The sequence below is a fragment of the Psammomys obesus genome, unplaced genomic scaffold, assembly GCF_907164565.1.
Source record: "Psammomys obesus unplaced genomic scaffold, mPsaObe1.curated_primary_1811, whole genome shotgun sequence".
Classification (NCBI taxonomy): Eukaryota; Metazoa; Chordata; class Mammalia; order Rodentia; family Muridae; genus Psammomys; species Psammomys obesus.
The window spans coordinates 19,319,968-19,334,417 of record NW_026585504.1 but is presented as its reverse complement, the minus strand read 5'-3'; the positions used below and the strand labels follow the sequence as shown (position 1 = coordinate 19,334,417).

The 14,450-nt window shown below is 40.0% G+C and overlaps 1 protein-coding gene across 7 annotated transcripts in view; it reads right to left on the bottom strand.

Annotated features, from left to right (window-relative positions):
• Meis2 (Meis homeobox 2) overlaps positions 1 to 14,450 on the bottom strand; it is a 204,561-nt gene that overhangs the window by 182,514 nt on the left and 7,597 nt on the right. For all 7 annotated transcript variants that reach the window (XM_055598830.1, XM_055598816.1, XM_055598819.1 and 4 more), the window contains 3 exons: positions 13,786 to 13,836; positions 12,911 to 13,060; positions 3,290 to 3,404 (listed from right to left, as the gene is read on the bottom strand). In XM_055598830.1, the coding sequence (XP_055454805.1) occupies positions 3,290 to 3,404; positions 12,911 to 13,060; positions 13,786 to 13,836 (316 nt within the window). The remainder of the gene's footprint in view (positions 1 to 3,289; positions 3,405 to 12,910; positions 13,061 to 13,785; positions 13,837 to 14,450) is intronic.

The following is a 14,450-nucleotide window of genomic DNA, read 5'->3' as shown; positions in this document are numbered from 1 at the left end:
AATAATACTTTGTACATATACTGTGCCTTTTATCTGAAGCTCTCAGAGTGCTCTAGGAGCAAGGAGGCTGCTCCTTAGTCTTCACTCTGGCAAAACACATAATGAAACACAAAGCATCTTTTGACTCAGCAGGTACAGAGCTAGGGACCCCAAGCCTTATTTTCAAGCCCTATTTTACTGACGGGAAGTCAGGCACAAAGACGGGCAGTTACTGCCCCTGAACTCTGAGTCTGCACCCTAATTCCATCCTTGAAAAACCAGATTTCCTTCCTCGTTCAAATGTGACTAACAAGACAAATGCTCTCCCTTTGGCTGCTTTTTGAAAACAGAAAAACCTAGTGAATGAAAAGTCAGGCTCATATTTATACAGTGGACTGGTATGTGGTTGGAAAGATAAAGTCAGACTTTACATTCTTCCAAGTTCACTTTTTACAATATTAAGGACTTTTGATTTTTTTTTCTTCCTTTGGTTTATCATACAAACTCCTAGAACAGATGACCTCTCACCCGTGTAACTGCAGCTCCTTCATATTAGGCCATAAAACTGGGTGTTGTTAGGTTCCAAAGTAAGGATTTGTGAGAATCGTCATTGTAAAAATATTCATAAAAATTATAAAGCAACATAAATGCATGTATTGTTTTATAGCATATGGCTATTAAAGTTTAATTTAAAATGTGTATGAAAACATTGTATTTAGTACAATTAATCCCTATTTCTTCTGTTTATCATAATTTGTTTTGAAATTGAATCGTTTTACAGTTTTCCATATGCCTGTTGTGCTAATAAATTCTGAAGAAGTAACTAAAGTCTCTTATGAACTGCAAACTTAGATTCTAATGAAACGTCATGATATATTTAATATGAAGAACGTGAGTTTCCCTCCCAGGCTTTCCATTCTCTATCAACCCTAACATCTAACCTAGGATAAGCGTATGTGACTTCAGTCAATATCTCTGTTGGCTTTGCCCTGACTCAGATAATTAATCTTTCTCACTGAAAGCTACTCTGAGCATTTTGGTGGAACAAAGTATCAAAATATCTTGAAAACATATTTAAAAGATTATGGGAGCAAAGCATGCTTAAGTCTGGCCTGCAAAATTTAGGGTGCGCTGTCAAAAACAAACAAAACAGAACAGAACACCTTGATGTGAGCATAACTACTGACACTGTAAGCCACGTAGAAAAAAATTCTCCTTGCAGGAGCGGTTTCCATTTTATAGAAACAATAACTTTTCCCCCCTTTCTCTCCAACTTTAACACAGTTGGGCAGTTGGAGAGACAGCCTTCCCCAGTGCTCACATACATAAGCCACCGTGTCCATTCTTTAATCCCACAGAGATATGATTAAAGGAACAAAACACTTGGGGGATCAAATCCTTCAGCAAGGGATAAGTGGGTGCAGCTCCCCATAGCATGGCGGGCTCCGGGTTCTGTTTCTCCCAGAGGATCACTTTAATATGTCTTCTGTTTCTTGACCAAAAACTCTTAATAAAAGAGAACTAACTAAGATGATAAAACTTGGTGTTTTGTCTGCTGTGGTAGCTATTCCCTGCTCCTATATCTTTTCTTGTTCTGCCTCCTCCTCTCTCTGACCCTTCCTGTTATCCCTCTCGCCATAATTCAACTAACCCAACAGAACCAGTCAGTTTTAAATTTCAGTTGGGACCTTGGTGACCTGTTAATGAATCTACAGAGAAGAGAAAAACTCACAGTGTTGAGTTATGCCTGGTGTCGCTAGCTGACTTGGAGTCAGAAGTGCTTGAAGCGTTAACGTAATTGCAAGAATGTGAAAAATGAAGCGCTGGGCTCCTGAGCCAAGTGAAAGGTCAGAGGGAGCCTCACACCGGAGAAGTTTCTGGAAGATAGCCTCATTAGGCCATTAAGTCTGCTTCTCTTTCTCCCCGCACCCATCCCTGCAATGTTGAGGGTGTTTTGTTTTTATTAATAGATATTTCACCCTTTGTGTTGCCCTAACTTGGGGCAGTGGGGAAGGACTGAATGATTGAAAGGTTTCTGCATTTGACCCAGGGTCACTTGGAACCACAGTTAAACCTCTGGATTGCAGTTCCACAATTGAATCTCGGTACAAGATACCTCCAAACTGTCTTACAATGAAGTTTGTTTTACAAACAGTCCAACTGATGTACTCAAACCAATATACATATAGCTCATATGTATATATAACATACAATATTCTATGGCTTGCTTTTCAATGGTGCATCACCTGCAAGTAGCAACTCATCAAAAAGACAGATTTTAAATAGTATTCACTTACAAGGAAAAGCCAATCTAGGATGTCCAGTTTTCTGGACTCCCTTGGAAATTTAGGAGTCCAAAATCCCTGGCCAGAAACATGGAAGAGGGTAGATCTCACAGGACATCAATGACTCTCTTCTCAATGTCCTGTAACTACAGCACAGCCTGTCTAATGCTTAAATATTGTGGCCATAAACAGAATCATAACAGAGATAAAACAGACCTAGGAGACCAGACACCATCTAATGTAAAATATTAAAAAGTAAAATCTATACAAATTCCTGGAACACAGTCAACAATTGCATCTTCCTTTAAGTGATCATTTTATCCATGGAAGAGTCATTCCTACCAACATGTAATTGTTCTCTGTTGTGAAGGGTAAAATGCATTGCAAATTGCAGCAGGCATCATTGACATCTGTAGTTGTCCTATTTGCCTTCGGAAAAATCTTTTTTTTTTTTTTTTAATTGGGACAAAAGTCACTATGTCAGCTGTATAAAAGCAGGGACAAATAACATCTGAAGGATTTCAAAATCTATCTTCCTAAAATAAGAGTCTGTATAAATCTCTCCAAACCCCTTTCTCATATTTCTGGAGTTAGTAAGAAGAGATTTTTTTTTTTTTTTTTTTTATCTTACAAGCTTCAGAGTCAGGGCTGCTTTAATTATAAAGAACTCCTTAGTAAATACTACTAGCAAATATCCTATTTATAGTATAATTCAAACTACTGTATTATAGCTGTTAGGTAGGTCTGTCTTTCAGAAATACACCAAAGTAGTGTAGATAACCACATTTGTAAGAAAATTGGCAGAACTAATCAATTACTATTGTAATGTGGACTTAAAGATTAGATAGGTCATTTTGACTCTTTAAGTAAAGTTAACAAGGAAGCCCGTCTTCCTACCGAAAGGTTAAGACGCTCCCTAACACCCTTACCTGCCCCTCTCCTGTTTACACAGATCGACACTATGAAATGCTGAAGCCATTTTGGTCATGCCTACTTTTATAGAAGGAAAATTCTTAACCTTTTACCTTGCTCACTGCTGTTGTCTCCACTCTGGGAAGCATGGCCCCCACTGGAGGGTCCTGGGGTGCCTGCTGAGTGAGTTGACGTGGCGTCATCATGGTCTCGCCAGGATGAAGGGTTCTGATGTCAGGATACCAAGGAATTTTCCCACAGTTACCATGTGAGCCATAAATGAGGAGCCATGAAGACAGACAGGCACAGGGGGAGACAAAAAACAAAAAAGTGTACATATTAGTATTTTCAGAGGTGGCCACAGGCCTGGTATTCTATGCCTTTTTTTTTTTTTTTCTGTTACGTCAGTATATACATTTGTTAGAACTAACTGACATATCTCTTTTAAGTGTGCACATCCTATTATATGCAAAGTTACACTGCAGTAAAGTCGACTTCTGAAGTAAGGGAAAACTGCCTTCAAATGTCTTTCTCAGCTTTTCTGTTAGAATCGGGGCACATTTTCCTAAGTGCTCTCAGACAGAAAGATCCACCAGAACACGAACCTTTACAAAATCCAACACTCCCTTCAAAAGAGCACGGGATTAATAGTGTGTGATGGGACATGCCTTTACCCCTTTCAATTGCCTTGTCCTAAAATAGTCTGTCTGAACTCTCCAAATGTTATCAACAGGTAGATTTTATAACCAACAGAAGCAAAATGAATCATGGCATCAATATCTCAGAAAGCACCAAACCCTGCTTTAATTTGCACAAATGGTAATTTTTAAAACGAAACTAACACGGGGAGATTGCCACTTAGCAAGTGAGCTGAGACTTTCGCTTTCAGTGACTGAAAGGTGGCTTCTGGAAGAACTTCGATGAACTGACGCAAGGCAGGGCAGGAGGTACCAGCTCACGCTATTTGGCTGATATATTTGTCTCTTGTTTCCCCTCCCCTTTCCTGATCATTCCCAATACCCCTGCTGTAGCTTAAAGGGAAACAGGAATTCTAATGTACAGGAAGGGCTTTATCAGCCCCACATGAAGGCAGGCCAGAGATGGAATTTCCTCTGGCAGACAGGGAGAGCAGGAACCACACATGAAACACAACAGCCTTCGCGTCAAATCTGCACACTTGTCACCCATGTGCTATGACTTTGACTAAACCTGTGGACCTATAGGCAAGTGAATTCTTTAGGGTTGAGGTATAGGGTACAGGACAAAGATTTAAAGATATAGCAATCTCTCAGGGTACACTTCTGCTTTTTACTAGACTCAGTAAACAATAATTCAGAACAAACATAAGCCACATACAAACCACTCGTGTATATAGTATCTGAACATAATCTTTCCATGATACAAAGACATATAGTTTATTAGGAAAAAAAGTTGGTCTGTCATTTTTCTCAACACTGACTCTATAATGTACCTACAGCAGATAATGCTGCTGAAATAAAGCCAGAAACCAAAGTAAGACAAATGAAGGAAATACTCTTATTGGAACAATAACAACAAACATTTTCCTCCTACAGATCTGCTAGAAACAGATGTAAATTAATATTTGGAATTTTGTTAGATGATGACGTAATCCAGATCTCTGTGATCAACAATATCAATGTCAGGTAGTGTGGCCGGAGGTGTCGCCAGGCAAGCCAGGGACTCAAAGTCAAGACCTTGAGCAGAAATCATGACTATAAATATAGTTTTAGGTTCAGATCTCTACAATAAAGATGTGATGGAAAAAGAGGATTAAGGAATTAACTGGGCATGGTATCACATGCCTATAATCCCAACACTCAAGAGACTCAGGCAGGAGGATTGCCATGAGTTTGAGTCCAATCTAGACTACCCAGTGGGATCCTATATCAAGAATGAGAGAAGAAAAGAAAGTGAGGGAAGAAGAAAGAAAGGAAGCATTGATTAGGAAATAAAAGAGAGTAGAATGTATTAGACCAAGCTATCTGCTGCTTTGCAGTCTCCTCATGTCATCTATTTACTGGATGGTGATCAGATGAAAAGCTAGAGGAATTACAGAAGGGGGGATGAGAGAGAGAGAGGAACATGGCATGTACTTTGCTGTATAGCATGGACCACAGGCTGCTTCCCTTGAACTAAACTTTCCGGTGTACACAGCCAGTGTAGTTAATTTTATTCACTGCGGGCTTTTTATTAAGCTGCCTGCTATAAAAGCTCCTTACCCCTCATGAAAATTACAATAATTAGCCACTAACACCTCAACTATGTTTTAAGGCAAATGTCATCCAATACTATTATATAATTGTTCGGATGGAGCTGGGACAGCAAGCTTTCAGTTTAAGCACAGGCATGAGGGGAAGGGTTCTTGCCTGAGCAATTCCTGAAACTGAAAAAAAAACAGGAGTGTGCTCTTATCAGCTAGACGTGGGCAGGACTTTTAAATCGAGCTTCATTAATTCATAATTTACTGTCTCTCTTTTCAGTGTCTTTCTGGAGCAGGTGTCTTCTAACGTCCAGGAGTGAAAAGTAAGAAACATTTGTGACCATTGATATAACAAGAATGGGTCCCCCAACCAAGTTAGGTCCTTGACTTTCAGTGCAGTCACCACACTTTATTAAGTTATCTTATCTACCATTCCCATTCCCTAATCTCTTCCCTGTTCTTTTCCTCACCTCTCAAAAAAAAAAAATACTCTCTTGAAAAAAGTGTTACATTTTCTTGGTGTCTCCTGTGCTATGTTCAGTGGAGGAACTGAAACAAACTAAGGAGAACCTCATGATAGTCATCTACGCTGAGGAAGAATGGACAGACAGATTCCTCTGTAAGTTCTGGGGTGGTGACTTATAAAGCTATACATGGTGATGTGATCATATGTAAAGACGAACATGTGTAATGTGGGCAATATAAACAAAAAAGTTCTCCTTGGTCATAAAAAAAAAACCCTACATAGACAACATTAAGCATCACCCATAATACCGAGGTTTTTCTTAGATGGAAATATTTGTGTGTATTGTAGCTTTCTTTCTCCCCTCCTAGATAGTTTCCAAGTTTCCATCCTTCAGGAATAGCCACGTGGCTCTCTGCCAAATTATAAGCAGAAGTTGAGTGAATCCTGAACCAACATGGCACGCAGAGGCATGTAAAAATACATGACGTATGTAGAAAAATAAAAGAGAATTGCTCTCTGTGTACACCAATGTAGATGATAGCTTGAGTATACACATTCCACAATATATGTTCTGTTCTCCAGCCAAAAATACCACGAAGACACCCCAGGGCAAGAAGGGAACATGTTCCTATTCCCAGCGGCATTAGTAATTGGGAGTCAAAGAAGGTACTCCCCTTGTTCTCTATATAATTGAGTTAAAGAGCAGTGTTACCAGGAGAAAAGCGGTGAATACCGAGCAGTGCACAATAGGAGATGGGAAATAGATACAAGAAGCAATGTCTCCTGGGGCAGTTTTTTCTATTTGCTGGGCCACAGACTCGCAGCTGATAATGCAAGTTGTAATTAATATAAAAGCAAGAGACAATATGGGCAGAGCTTGTAGTATCAGGGCCACAGGAGAGCGCTCGGCTGCTCTCCCTGCCTCCTCATTTGCACAGGGCTTTCCCTAGAAAACACAATCCTGCCAGTGTTTGCTCCCTTGAAAGTTAAAAAAAAAATTGATTTAGCACCAGCATTGAATTTTGCTAAATCTAGAAAAGAGAACAGAGAGGACAGAAGTCTCTGGGCACCTGAAGCAAATCCTTGGCTCACTGTGTTTGTTGAGGTTGTAAGTTGGCTGCAATTACACTTCAAACCGAAACAGCACTTCTGTGAGGGTCCTGCCTGCCTATAGGATCATCCTTGATAGGTTCTGGCCAATCGCTAGTGCTTCCTGTGTCACAGTAGTCCCCATAGAGCACAGTTCATTTGTGGGGTCACTGGGGTGAAATGCGTAAGAGTTTCCAAATAAAACTGTAAAAGTAAAATGTGTTATGATTGAAGAAAGGAACAGGAGCCACTGTTTCATTCAAGATTTGACAAAAGTGGTCTGAGCATTTTTTTTTTTTGGGTGGGGGCTCCTATGAAAAGTTATTTCCCTGAATGTGGTATAGGAAAAAAGACAGATGGACAGAATCAAGATTCTTAGGGCCACCTCTAAGAGGTCTTGTGACTGGGAGTGAAGGCTTCACTGATGTCCTTTTGGACTATGCTCTTTATCTCTTTAAAATTATACAGTCACACAAGATAATTCTCAAGGTCATGTCCACTTATGTCTATTTTGAAAAGTACTTTGAAAATAGCCAACAAATTATTCTAGAACCCACATAACTAAAGAACATCAAGTAGAGAAGTTCATAGGAAGCATAAAAACACTGTAAAGTAATTCAAGATCTGCGTTCATAGGTACATAGTGACAGAAAATACAAAGACTTGTTCATTAGCTGAAGAGGTACACAAACTCATGTGACTTGACACATTTAAACAACAAAGAGAAGGGTTATCTGTGTTAATACTTAGTAATATTAAGTTACTTATTTCCTATGGCTTTATGGTGCTTTAAGTTCTAGTTAACAGTGTAGACAAAATTGTTTTGAAAAAAGATACAAGCACTCTTAGTCTACAAGTTAAAAATGTTCATAGTGTGGCTGGGATAAATGTTGAAATTGCAACTTTTCAATTGTTAATATTGACCAAGAACTCAGGACACCAGTATGTGCTTTTGTAAGCTGGTCTTTAAAAATGTAAATAAAGCTGGAGATTTTGCCTCAACATTTGCGCCATTGAATCAGTCTTTGGGAATTAATGGATACGCACATCTCACACAAGTGCGTTATCCCTTGATTGCTCAGTTGAGTGGTAGACTCTCAAAGAAGACAGAAATACATTTGTTACTACAGAGAGTACAGGAAAATGTTTTCTATGATTCTGAAGTATGCCGGGATATCTTGTAGACCAGTTAATATATAAACAACCAGCACAATGACATCAAATAACGCCCAGTCTTCTCACGGCATTGTGAGTGTCTATGTAACTGCCAAGTGTACCTAGGTTCCATTTCACCACAGTTACACTGAAGACTTACACCAACTGCACAACTTAAATAATGTCAAAAGGACATAAATGTTCTTGATGACGAAAAAACAGGCAGAAATTTTGTCAGCAACAATTATCAGAAAGCACTGTCCTCCATCAGGGCCCTTAAAATGGGACACTGAACAACAAAGTAAAACTTTCTGGAATTTGATCCCAGAGGCTTTGGATCCAGCACAGCCTAACACCTAGTGTCACACTTCAGCGTGAGAAATGAACAGACAAAAGAAATCACTCATGTTATTAATGTTAATATCAAATCTCATTAGTCTTCCTTGATCTTTAATAGACCAAGCACTCAAACTCAATGCTCTCCTCACTCCCATCGCTTCTAATTCCTTAGGTAATACTAGAATTTATCTTGCGGGACTTGACTGTTTGTTTTTTTGTCGAGAGCAGATTCTGGTAATTCTCTCCTCTGACCTAACCCATTTTTTTTTAAAGCTGTATTGACATAAATACACTTGACATATTCAGAAATGCAAAACAATAGCAGCATATGCTCATTTAAACTTCAGCACAGAAATGAAAATAAAATGTCATTTATTTATGATGTTATCAGAGCCAGGCAATTTTAAGGTACCTGCCAATTCATATTAATCCACATCACTATATTTTCTTTACTTAACTTTTTCAAAGAAAATAAAGTGTAGCTGTTTAGCACTGTTAGCGAGAGTAACATTACTACCTAACCGTATGCATTACGTATAAGCGTAGCTGGGAGAAAACACTTCAAGCAAGTACATTTTGGTCACATAAACCTAATATAAAGATATTTAATATCTTTAAGTATAAACATTATGATGACACTTATTTGTACTGGCTCTAAAGAGTTGATCTCAAATTATATAAAACAGAAAATTTGGATATTACCTTTTTTTTCAGTCTAGGAAAAACATAATTATTTTACGACAGTTTCCAAGTTGAAACTTTAAAAAAAAATGCTTTCTTGACATGTTTGTTTTAAACATGATAAATTTGAATGTCTGGGAAACTTAACATTAGCTGCAGCTGGAAAACACAGCTGAGTTTCCTTTGACTACCATCTATTTTTCCCTCAGCAGTGTTCTAAGGAACACTATCAGAGCCATTTGCTACCTGCACCTATTATCCTTATTCTACCGTAAGAGTATGAGATAGAAATACATCTTAATATTAAAAAAAAAACAACAAAAAACCAAGCATCCCTCATGAATTTACTTAACACAATACAGCAGCCAAAGTTGCACATTTTATTTTCTCTTTGGTTCCAAACTTCCCCCTTTGGAAGTTATACACATCTTGCTTGTAAATAATAAATGAACAAATCCAGCATCCTCACTGAATTTAAAGAATGAAATATAAGACCTTTCTGGGTTTTCTCTTAATGCATCGATGTTGTATAAGAATACTTATGTGACATTTTAGAACGTGGAATTAGCACGTCTTACCGGGTAGCAGTGCATATAAGTCATTTCTAAAAGTCTGCTGAGAATACTAGCTTTGAAGATATTTATTCATTCAACAACCTTTATTCATTTATGCTTTCGAGCGTTTTAATAAGAGAATGGAAATCTATGTTGGAGCTTAATATCTTGCCCTTAATAGTTCTTTCATTGCTTTTCAGTGCATGGAACTACAAAGTTAGTCTTTCATTTTTCCTTTCACTCTTTCTCCTTGCCTGCTCCCTCTCTCTCTCTCTCTCTCTCTCTCTCTCTCTCTCTCTCTCACACACACACACACACACACACAATGTAGCTTGATACCACTTAATAAGGATAGAGGTGTATGTGTTTTTGGGGTGTCAAACAGCTGTCACAAACTGTCACCTCCACAAGAGAAACCTTGGCATACAATAAATGAAACTACACTTCTTTTTTAGCTGTCATTATTCATAGCCAATAAGTTGAACTGCTCACGGCATTTCATGTGCAAATAAAACCACGAGGTAGCTCAGTAGATCAGAATAGTGGGCCAACAGATAAAACGGAGAAAACAACACGCTGTCTGGGTTCTTCTGAAGTGGCTGATCATCACCTCTGCACCAGCGTGCAGCAAATGAGATCCAGCCCGGGGCAAGGCATTAAATATGCATATCAAAGCAAATGAAAAAAATAAACCTGATGACTCAAATTGGACACATTTATATGCTGAAAGTGCCCCACTCCCCCGCCACACATCACTTTCAGGTAGGGGTTCTGTGGTCTTTTCCCTCTCTTTCGACTGAGGGGCTGAAGGATGACAAGTTTGTAGGAGAGGGTGAAAAGCCCGAGACGGATGCCCTTTGTTGGGTAGGAGGGCACGGCCTTGCAACAAATGCAGTCAATATGCCTGTGGTACCTAAAGCGCTGTGGAGCCTTCAGGGTTTCTCTCTCATCCCGCATGAAGCACAAGCATGGGGCAGACCTCTCCATTTCCCCACTCAGTATGCTGGTGGAACAAATTATTGCTTCATTTCAAAACAAATAGCAGGGGGCTAAAGCAAAAAAAAAAAAAAATACTGTAGTTCACATCTCTAGGAAATAAAAGGCTTTAAATTATGACGCCCAATGAGGTGGCAAGCCCTCGTGGATTCAAAATAAATCAGTTGTCATATTTACTTGATTGGGGGCTTGAAAGGGTAGCAACAAATGCTACAGTTGACTCTTTTATCCGAAGATGATGATTGTTAAATTATTAAAGCACTATTCTCTTAGGTACCACCTTCTTCTTGAGTCTGTTTTTAAATATTACGGTAGCGTCACAAATTGGCATTGTATATTGGCCAATACACTAAAACATCTAGTTTATCTTATTTCTTCTACATAAACATCCACACCCTCTAACTCCATACATCCACGAGAATAACCATTGTCAGGGAACCAAGTAGTCACGACGGCACAAAATAACATGAGAAAAGCTTCCGATGTAGAGAGAACTAGGGACCCCTCATGCTCCAAGCCAGGTAAACACATCCCTCTCTATCTCCACTCCCATAATGCAAGTACGTACAAACTCAGATACAGAAAAAGATGGAAATGAGTAAAGAACAAAAATGAATAAATATTCATGAAGCTAACATGGTTCTTGGACCACAAGAACACACACAACACACTGTAGAGACACAGAGAAGCAACATAAATTCCAATAGCTGCTACGCCTTTTTGATTTCACTTACAAGCACATCCAAGATATATAAAACTGCCCCAGACCACTTTTCCTGTCACTTACAGGTAAGTGTAAGGACAGGTGTAGGAACTTTTAACAGGGCAACATTTATTCTGTTTCAGAGCTGGGCTTCCTAGGCGATGCCATAGCTTTTCTTTTATTATTTTTCAACTTTTGAGGCTGCTGTCTCACATGGTACAAAGGTTAATCTTTAAAATCAATGGCTGCTTCTTTTCAGAACTTTTGGTGGAGGGAGAGGAGAACTTACAGAAAAGCTATTATTCCTCAGATAGCTCAATTCGTTCCTTTTCAGACTCAGGAATTTGGAGTTTGAAGGAACGCAAACTGCCTTCAAACCTCAATGCCTGCTTAACTCCTCTGGAGTTGTTAAATTAATATTTAAACCATGAAGTTACCCAGACTCAGGCCTGCATCATTTAGGTTGTGAGTTCAAGGAGTATATACGGATTATGTTCCCCACCTCCCGGCTTGAGTTCCCAAAATACACTGCTATTCACACCCACTCTTTAACCTCACCACTCTTGCCTTCTCCACCATCCCTGCCAGCTGCAATCCCTCTCTCTACTTCTTCTTCAAATTTTGAGTACATATGCTTCCCTCGCCCCCCCCCCACCAAAACCCCCATCAGATTCACTAGATCAGTTCCAAAATAGGATTAAGAACAGAGAGAATAGAAATCTCCTTTCCTGGCTTGACATCCACGGGCATCTTCTACGCTCTCCATCCTCAGTCACCAACTGTTAAAGTGTTAAAGCGCACCCACTAACCTATGGTTACTCAATCTTAATTCCCTTCAGCTTTCTGTAATACAGTGTTAAAATTTGGTTCATCAAGGTTGCTGTCTTTTATTATAGAGATGCTTCAGGCACTTGGCAATAAGACCATATTCTGACAATAAGTTTCTATGAGCAAAAAGTCCTGAGGATTGTAATGTGTTCATTCACTCCTTTTATTGTTAATGCAGTGCAAAACTGCCAGGAATTCTCAGGGTTGTCTTCTCTAGGAGAGAAATAAGTACGCCCCCCTTTCCCAGTTCTCATCTTGGTTTCCACCCCCCCAACACACACACACCCTTCCCCTCCCCCCACTCTCCATTCCTTCCTCTCCAGCTAACTGTTTTGTCTCTTGCTATCTCTGATGCCTTTACACACAGAAAGAAACCAGAAAAGACAGAAGCCATCATACCAAAAAGACACTTTGCTAACTCCCAAGTCACCAGGTTCCGGCAACTTTACACATGTAGAGCAGAAATCATTCTATCAACTCCCTGGTTCATTGACTCTCACCATGAATAAGGGCAGGGTCCAAGAAAGGGGAAATGAAAATAAAGGTCATGACACTGGTAGTGAGAAAGGGAACGAAAACTCCAAAAGCAAAAGCGACTAAACAATTTAAAAACAAGACACGTGAACTCAATACCACAAGGTTTTCAGAAAAAATGCTTTGCCCAGTGGCCTTCAGAGAACTCCACGGGCTCTGCAGACTTACGTGGTCGGCGAGATTTGTGGAGGAGCCTGAAAGTTCTTCATGATCTGACTTGGAGCTTCCATCTCTTTCATCAATCACGAGGTCAATGGGCATTTTCCCCTTCAAACAGCTAATGTACCGGTGGCAGAAGTTATCACACAGTTCGTGGACCTAGGAGGAGGGTCACGGTGAGAGCTCAGCTCATGTTGTTTTTATATGTTTCATTTTTAAAGAGGAAGACTATCAGGTTACATTGCAAGGTTACATTTGTAAAGAGCAACAATGTGATGTCTTCCAAAATAACTCTAATTAAGGGGTGTAAGAGTTGAAGGCAAGGAAACAATAGAGCAATTGTGGCAATAGATATTATTCTCCCGAGATTCCCCTGAGCAACAAGTTACAATAAAGAAAGAAACTGGACTGGAAGTAACTGCATTCACACTGGGAGAGCAGAGACGAAAATGTGATTTGATAATAACTCAGAAACATTTAAACTCTAGAGTTGAGGACATTTGTGACTGAGCTGTGTGTGTTTCCTGGGGAAATGATTGATCTGTGTATCACTGCAAAGATACCCCAGAGAGGAGTCTTCCCTCTCTTGCACCCAGTGGGGAATTTGGGCCCAGGGTGAGCTGGGCTAATAGAGACACAAGTAGACATTGTGTCCAGCAACACAAATGGCTCTTGCAGTACTTCAAATAATCCTGAGTGCCTGGGGGTGGGGGCTTTAAAAGTCAGGGCTGCCCTGATTCCCATGTCCTTTGAGCCTCTGGGTTGAAAAGGGAGCATGATCAACATCTCCAGATGTGTAATCCACCATCCCAGAGACTTGTAACATCCCCAATCATCTAGCTGAGAAAACGTCATCAAAACAGGGACTGCTGTTTCCTGCTTACCTTTTCTAACTCCAGAAGATGAAACCTTAGTACTTGTATTGCTTGTATCATCTGAAAGGGAAATTTAAGGGGATGCAGTTAGGGTTCTGGTACTTGTAAGTCATGTGTGCTTGTGCACTTGTGTGTGTGTGTAACGGGGTGTGCTGTGGGGATTGAGCAAAGGAAGAAGAAACCAGCAGGTGGCCAGGCAAAACCCACACATCAAGGAATAGGAAAACCAAATGATTACTGATCATCTCTGCCTCATTGGCCACAGGGGTGGGAATCAGTATAAGGGGTGGTCTTAGTATTAATTTCTTTCCCCCAGCCCTCACGGTGTGTGGTTGGTAAGGGTTGTTTTTCTCCCACCGGGTCTTCTTATTCCATCCCAGACCTCTTTTATTGTCTCCTCCTACCCTCCACCTCAGGCCAAATTGAAAGAGGAGGAGGGAAAGGAGGAGGAAGAGAAGGAGGAGGAGGGAGAGATAATAGAAGGAAAATAAGAGAGAGACTGAGAGGAAGGGAATAGGAGGGGAAGAGAAAAGAGAAGAGAAGAAGAGGAGAAGAGAAGACGAGAAGAGGAGGAGAGGAGGAGAGGAGAAGAGGAGGAGAGGAGAGGAGAGGAGAGGAGAGGAGAGGAGAGAAGAGAAGAGAAGAGAAGAGAAGAGAAGAGAAGAGAAGAGAAG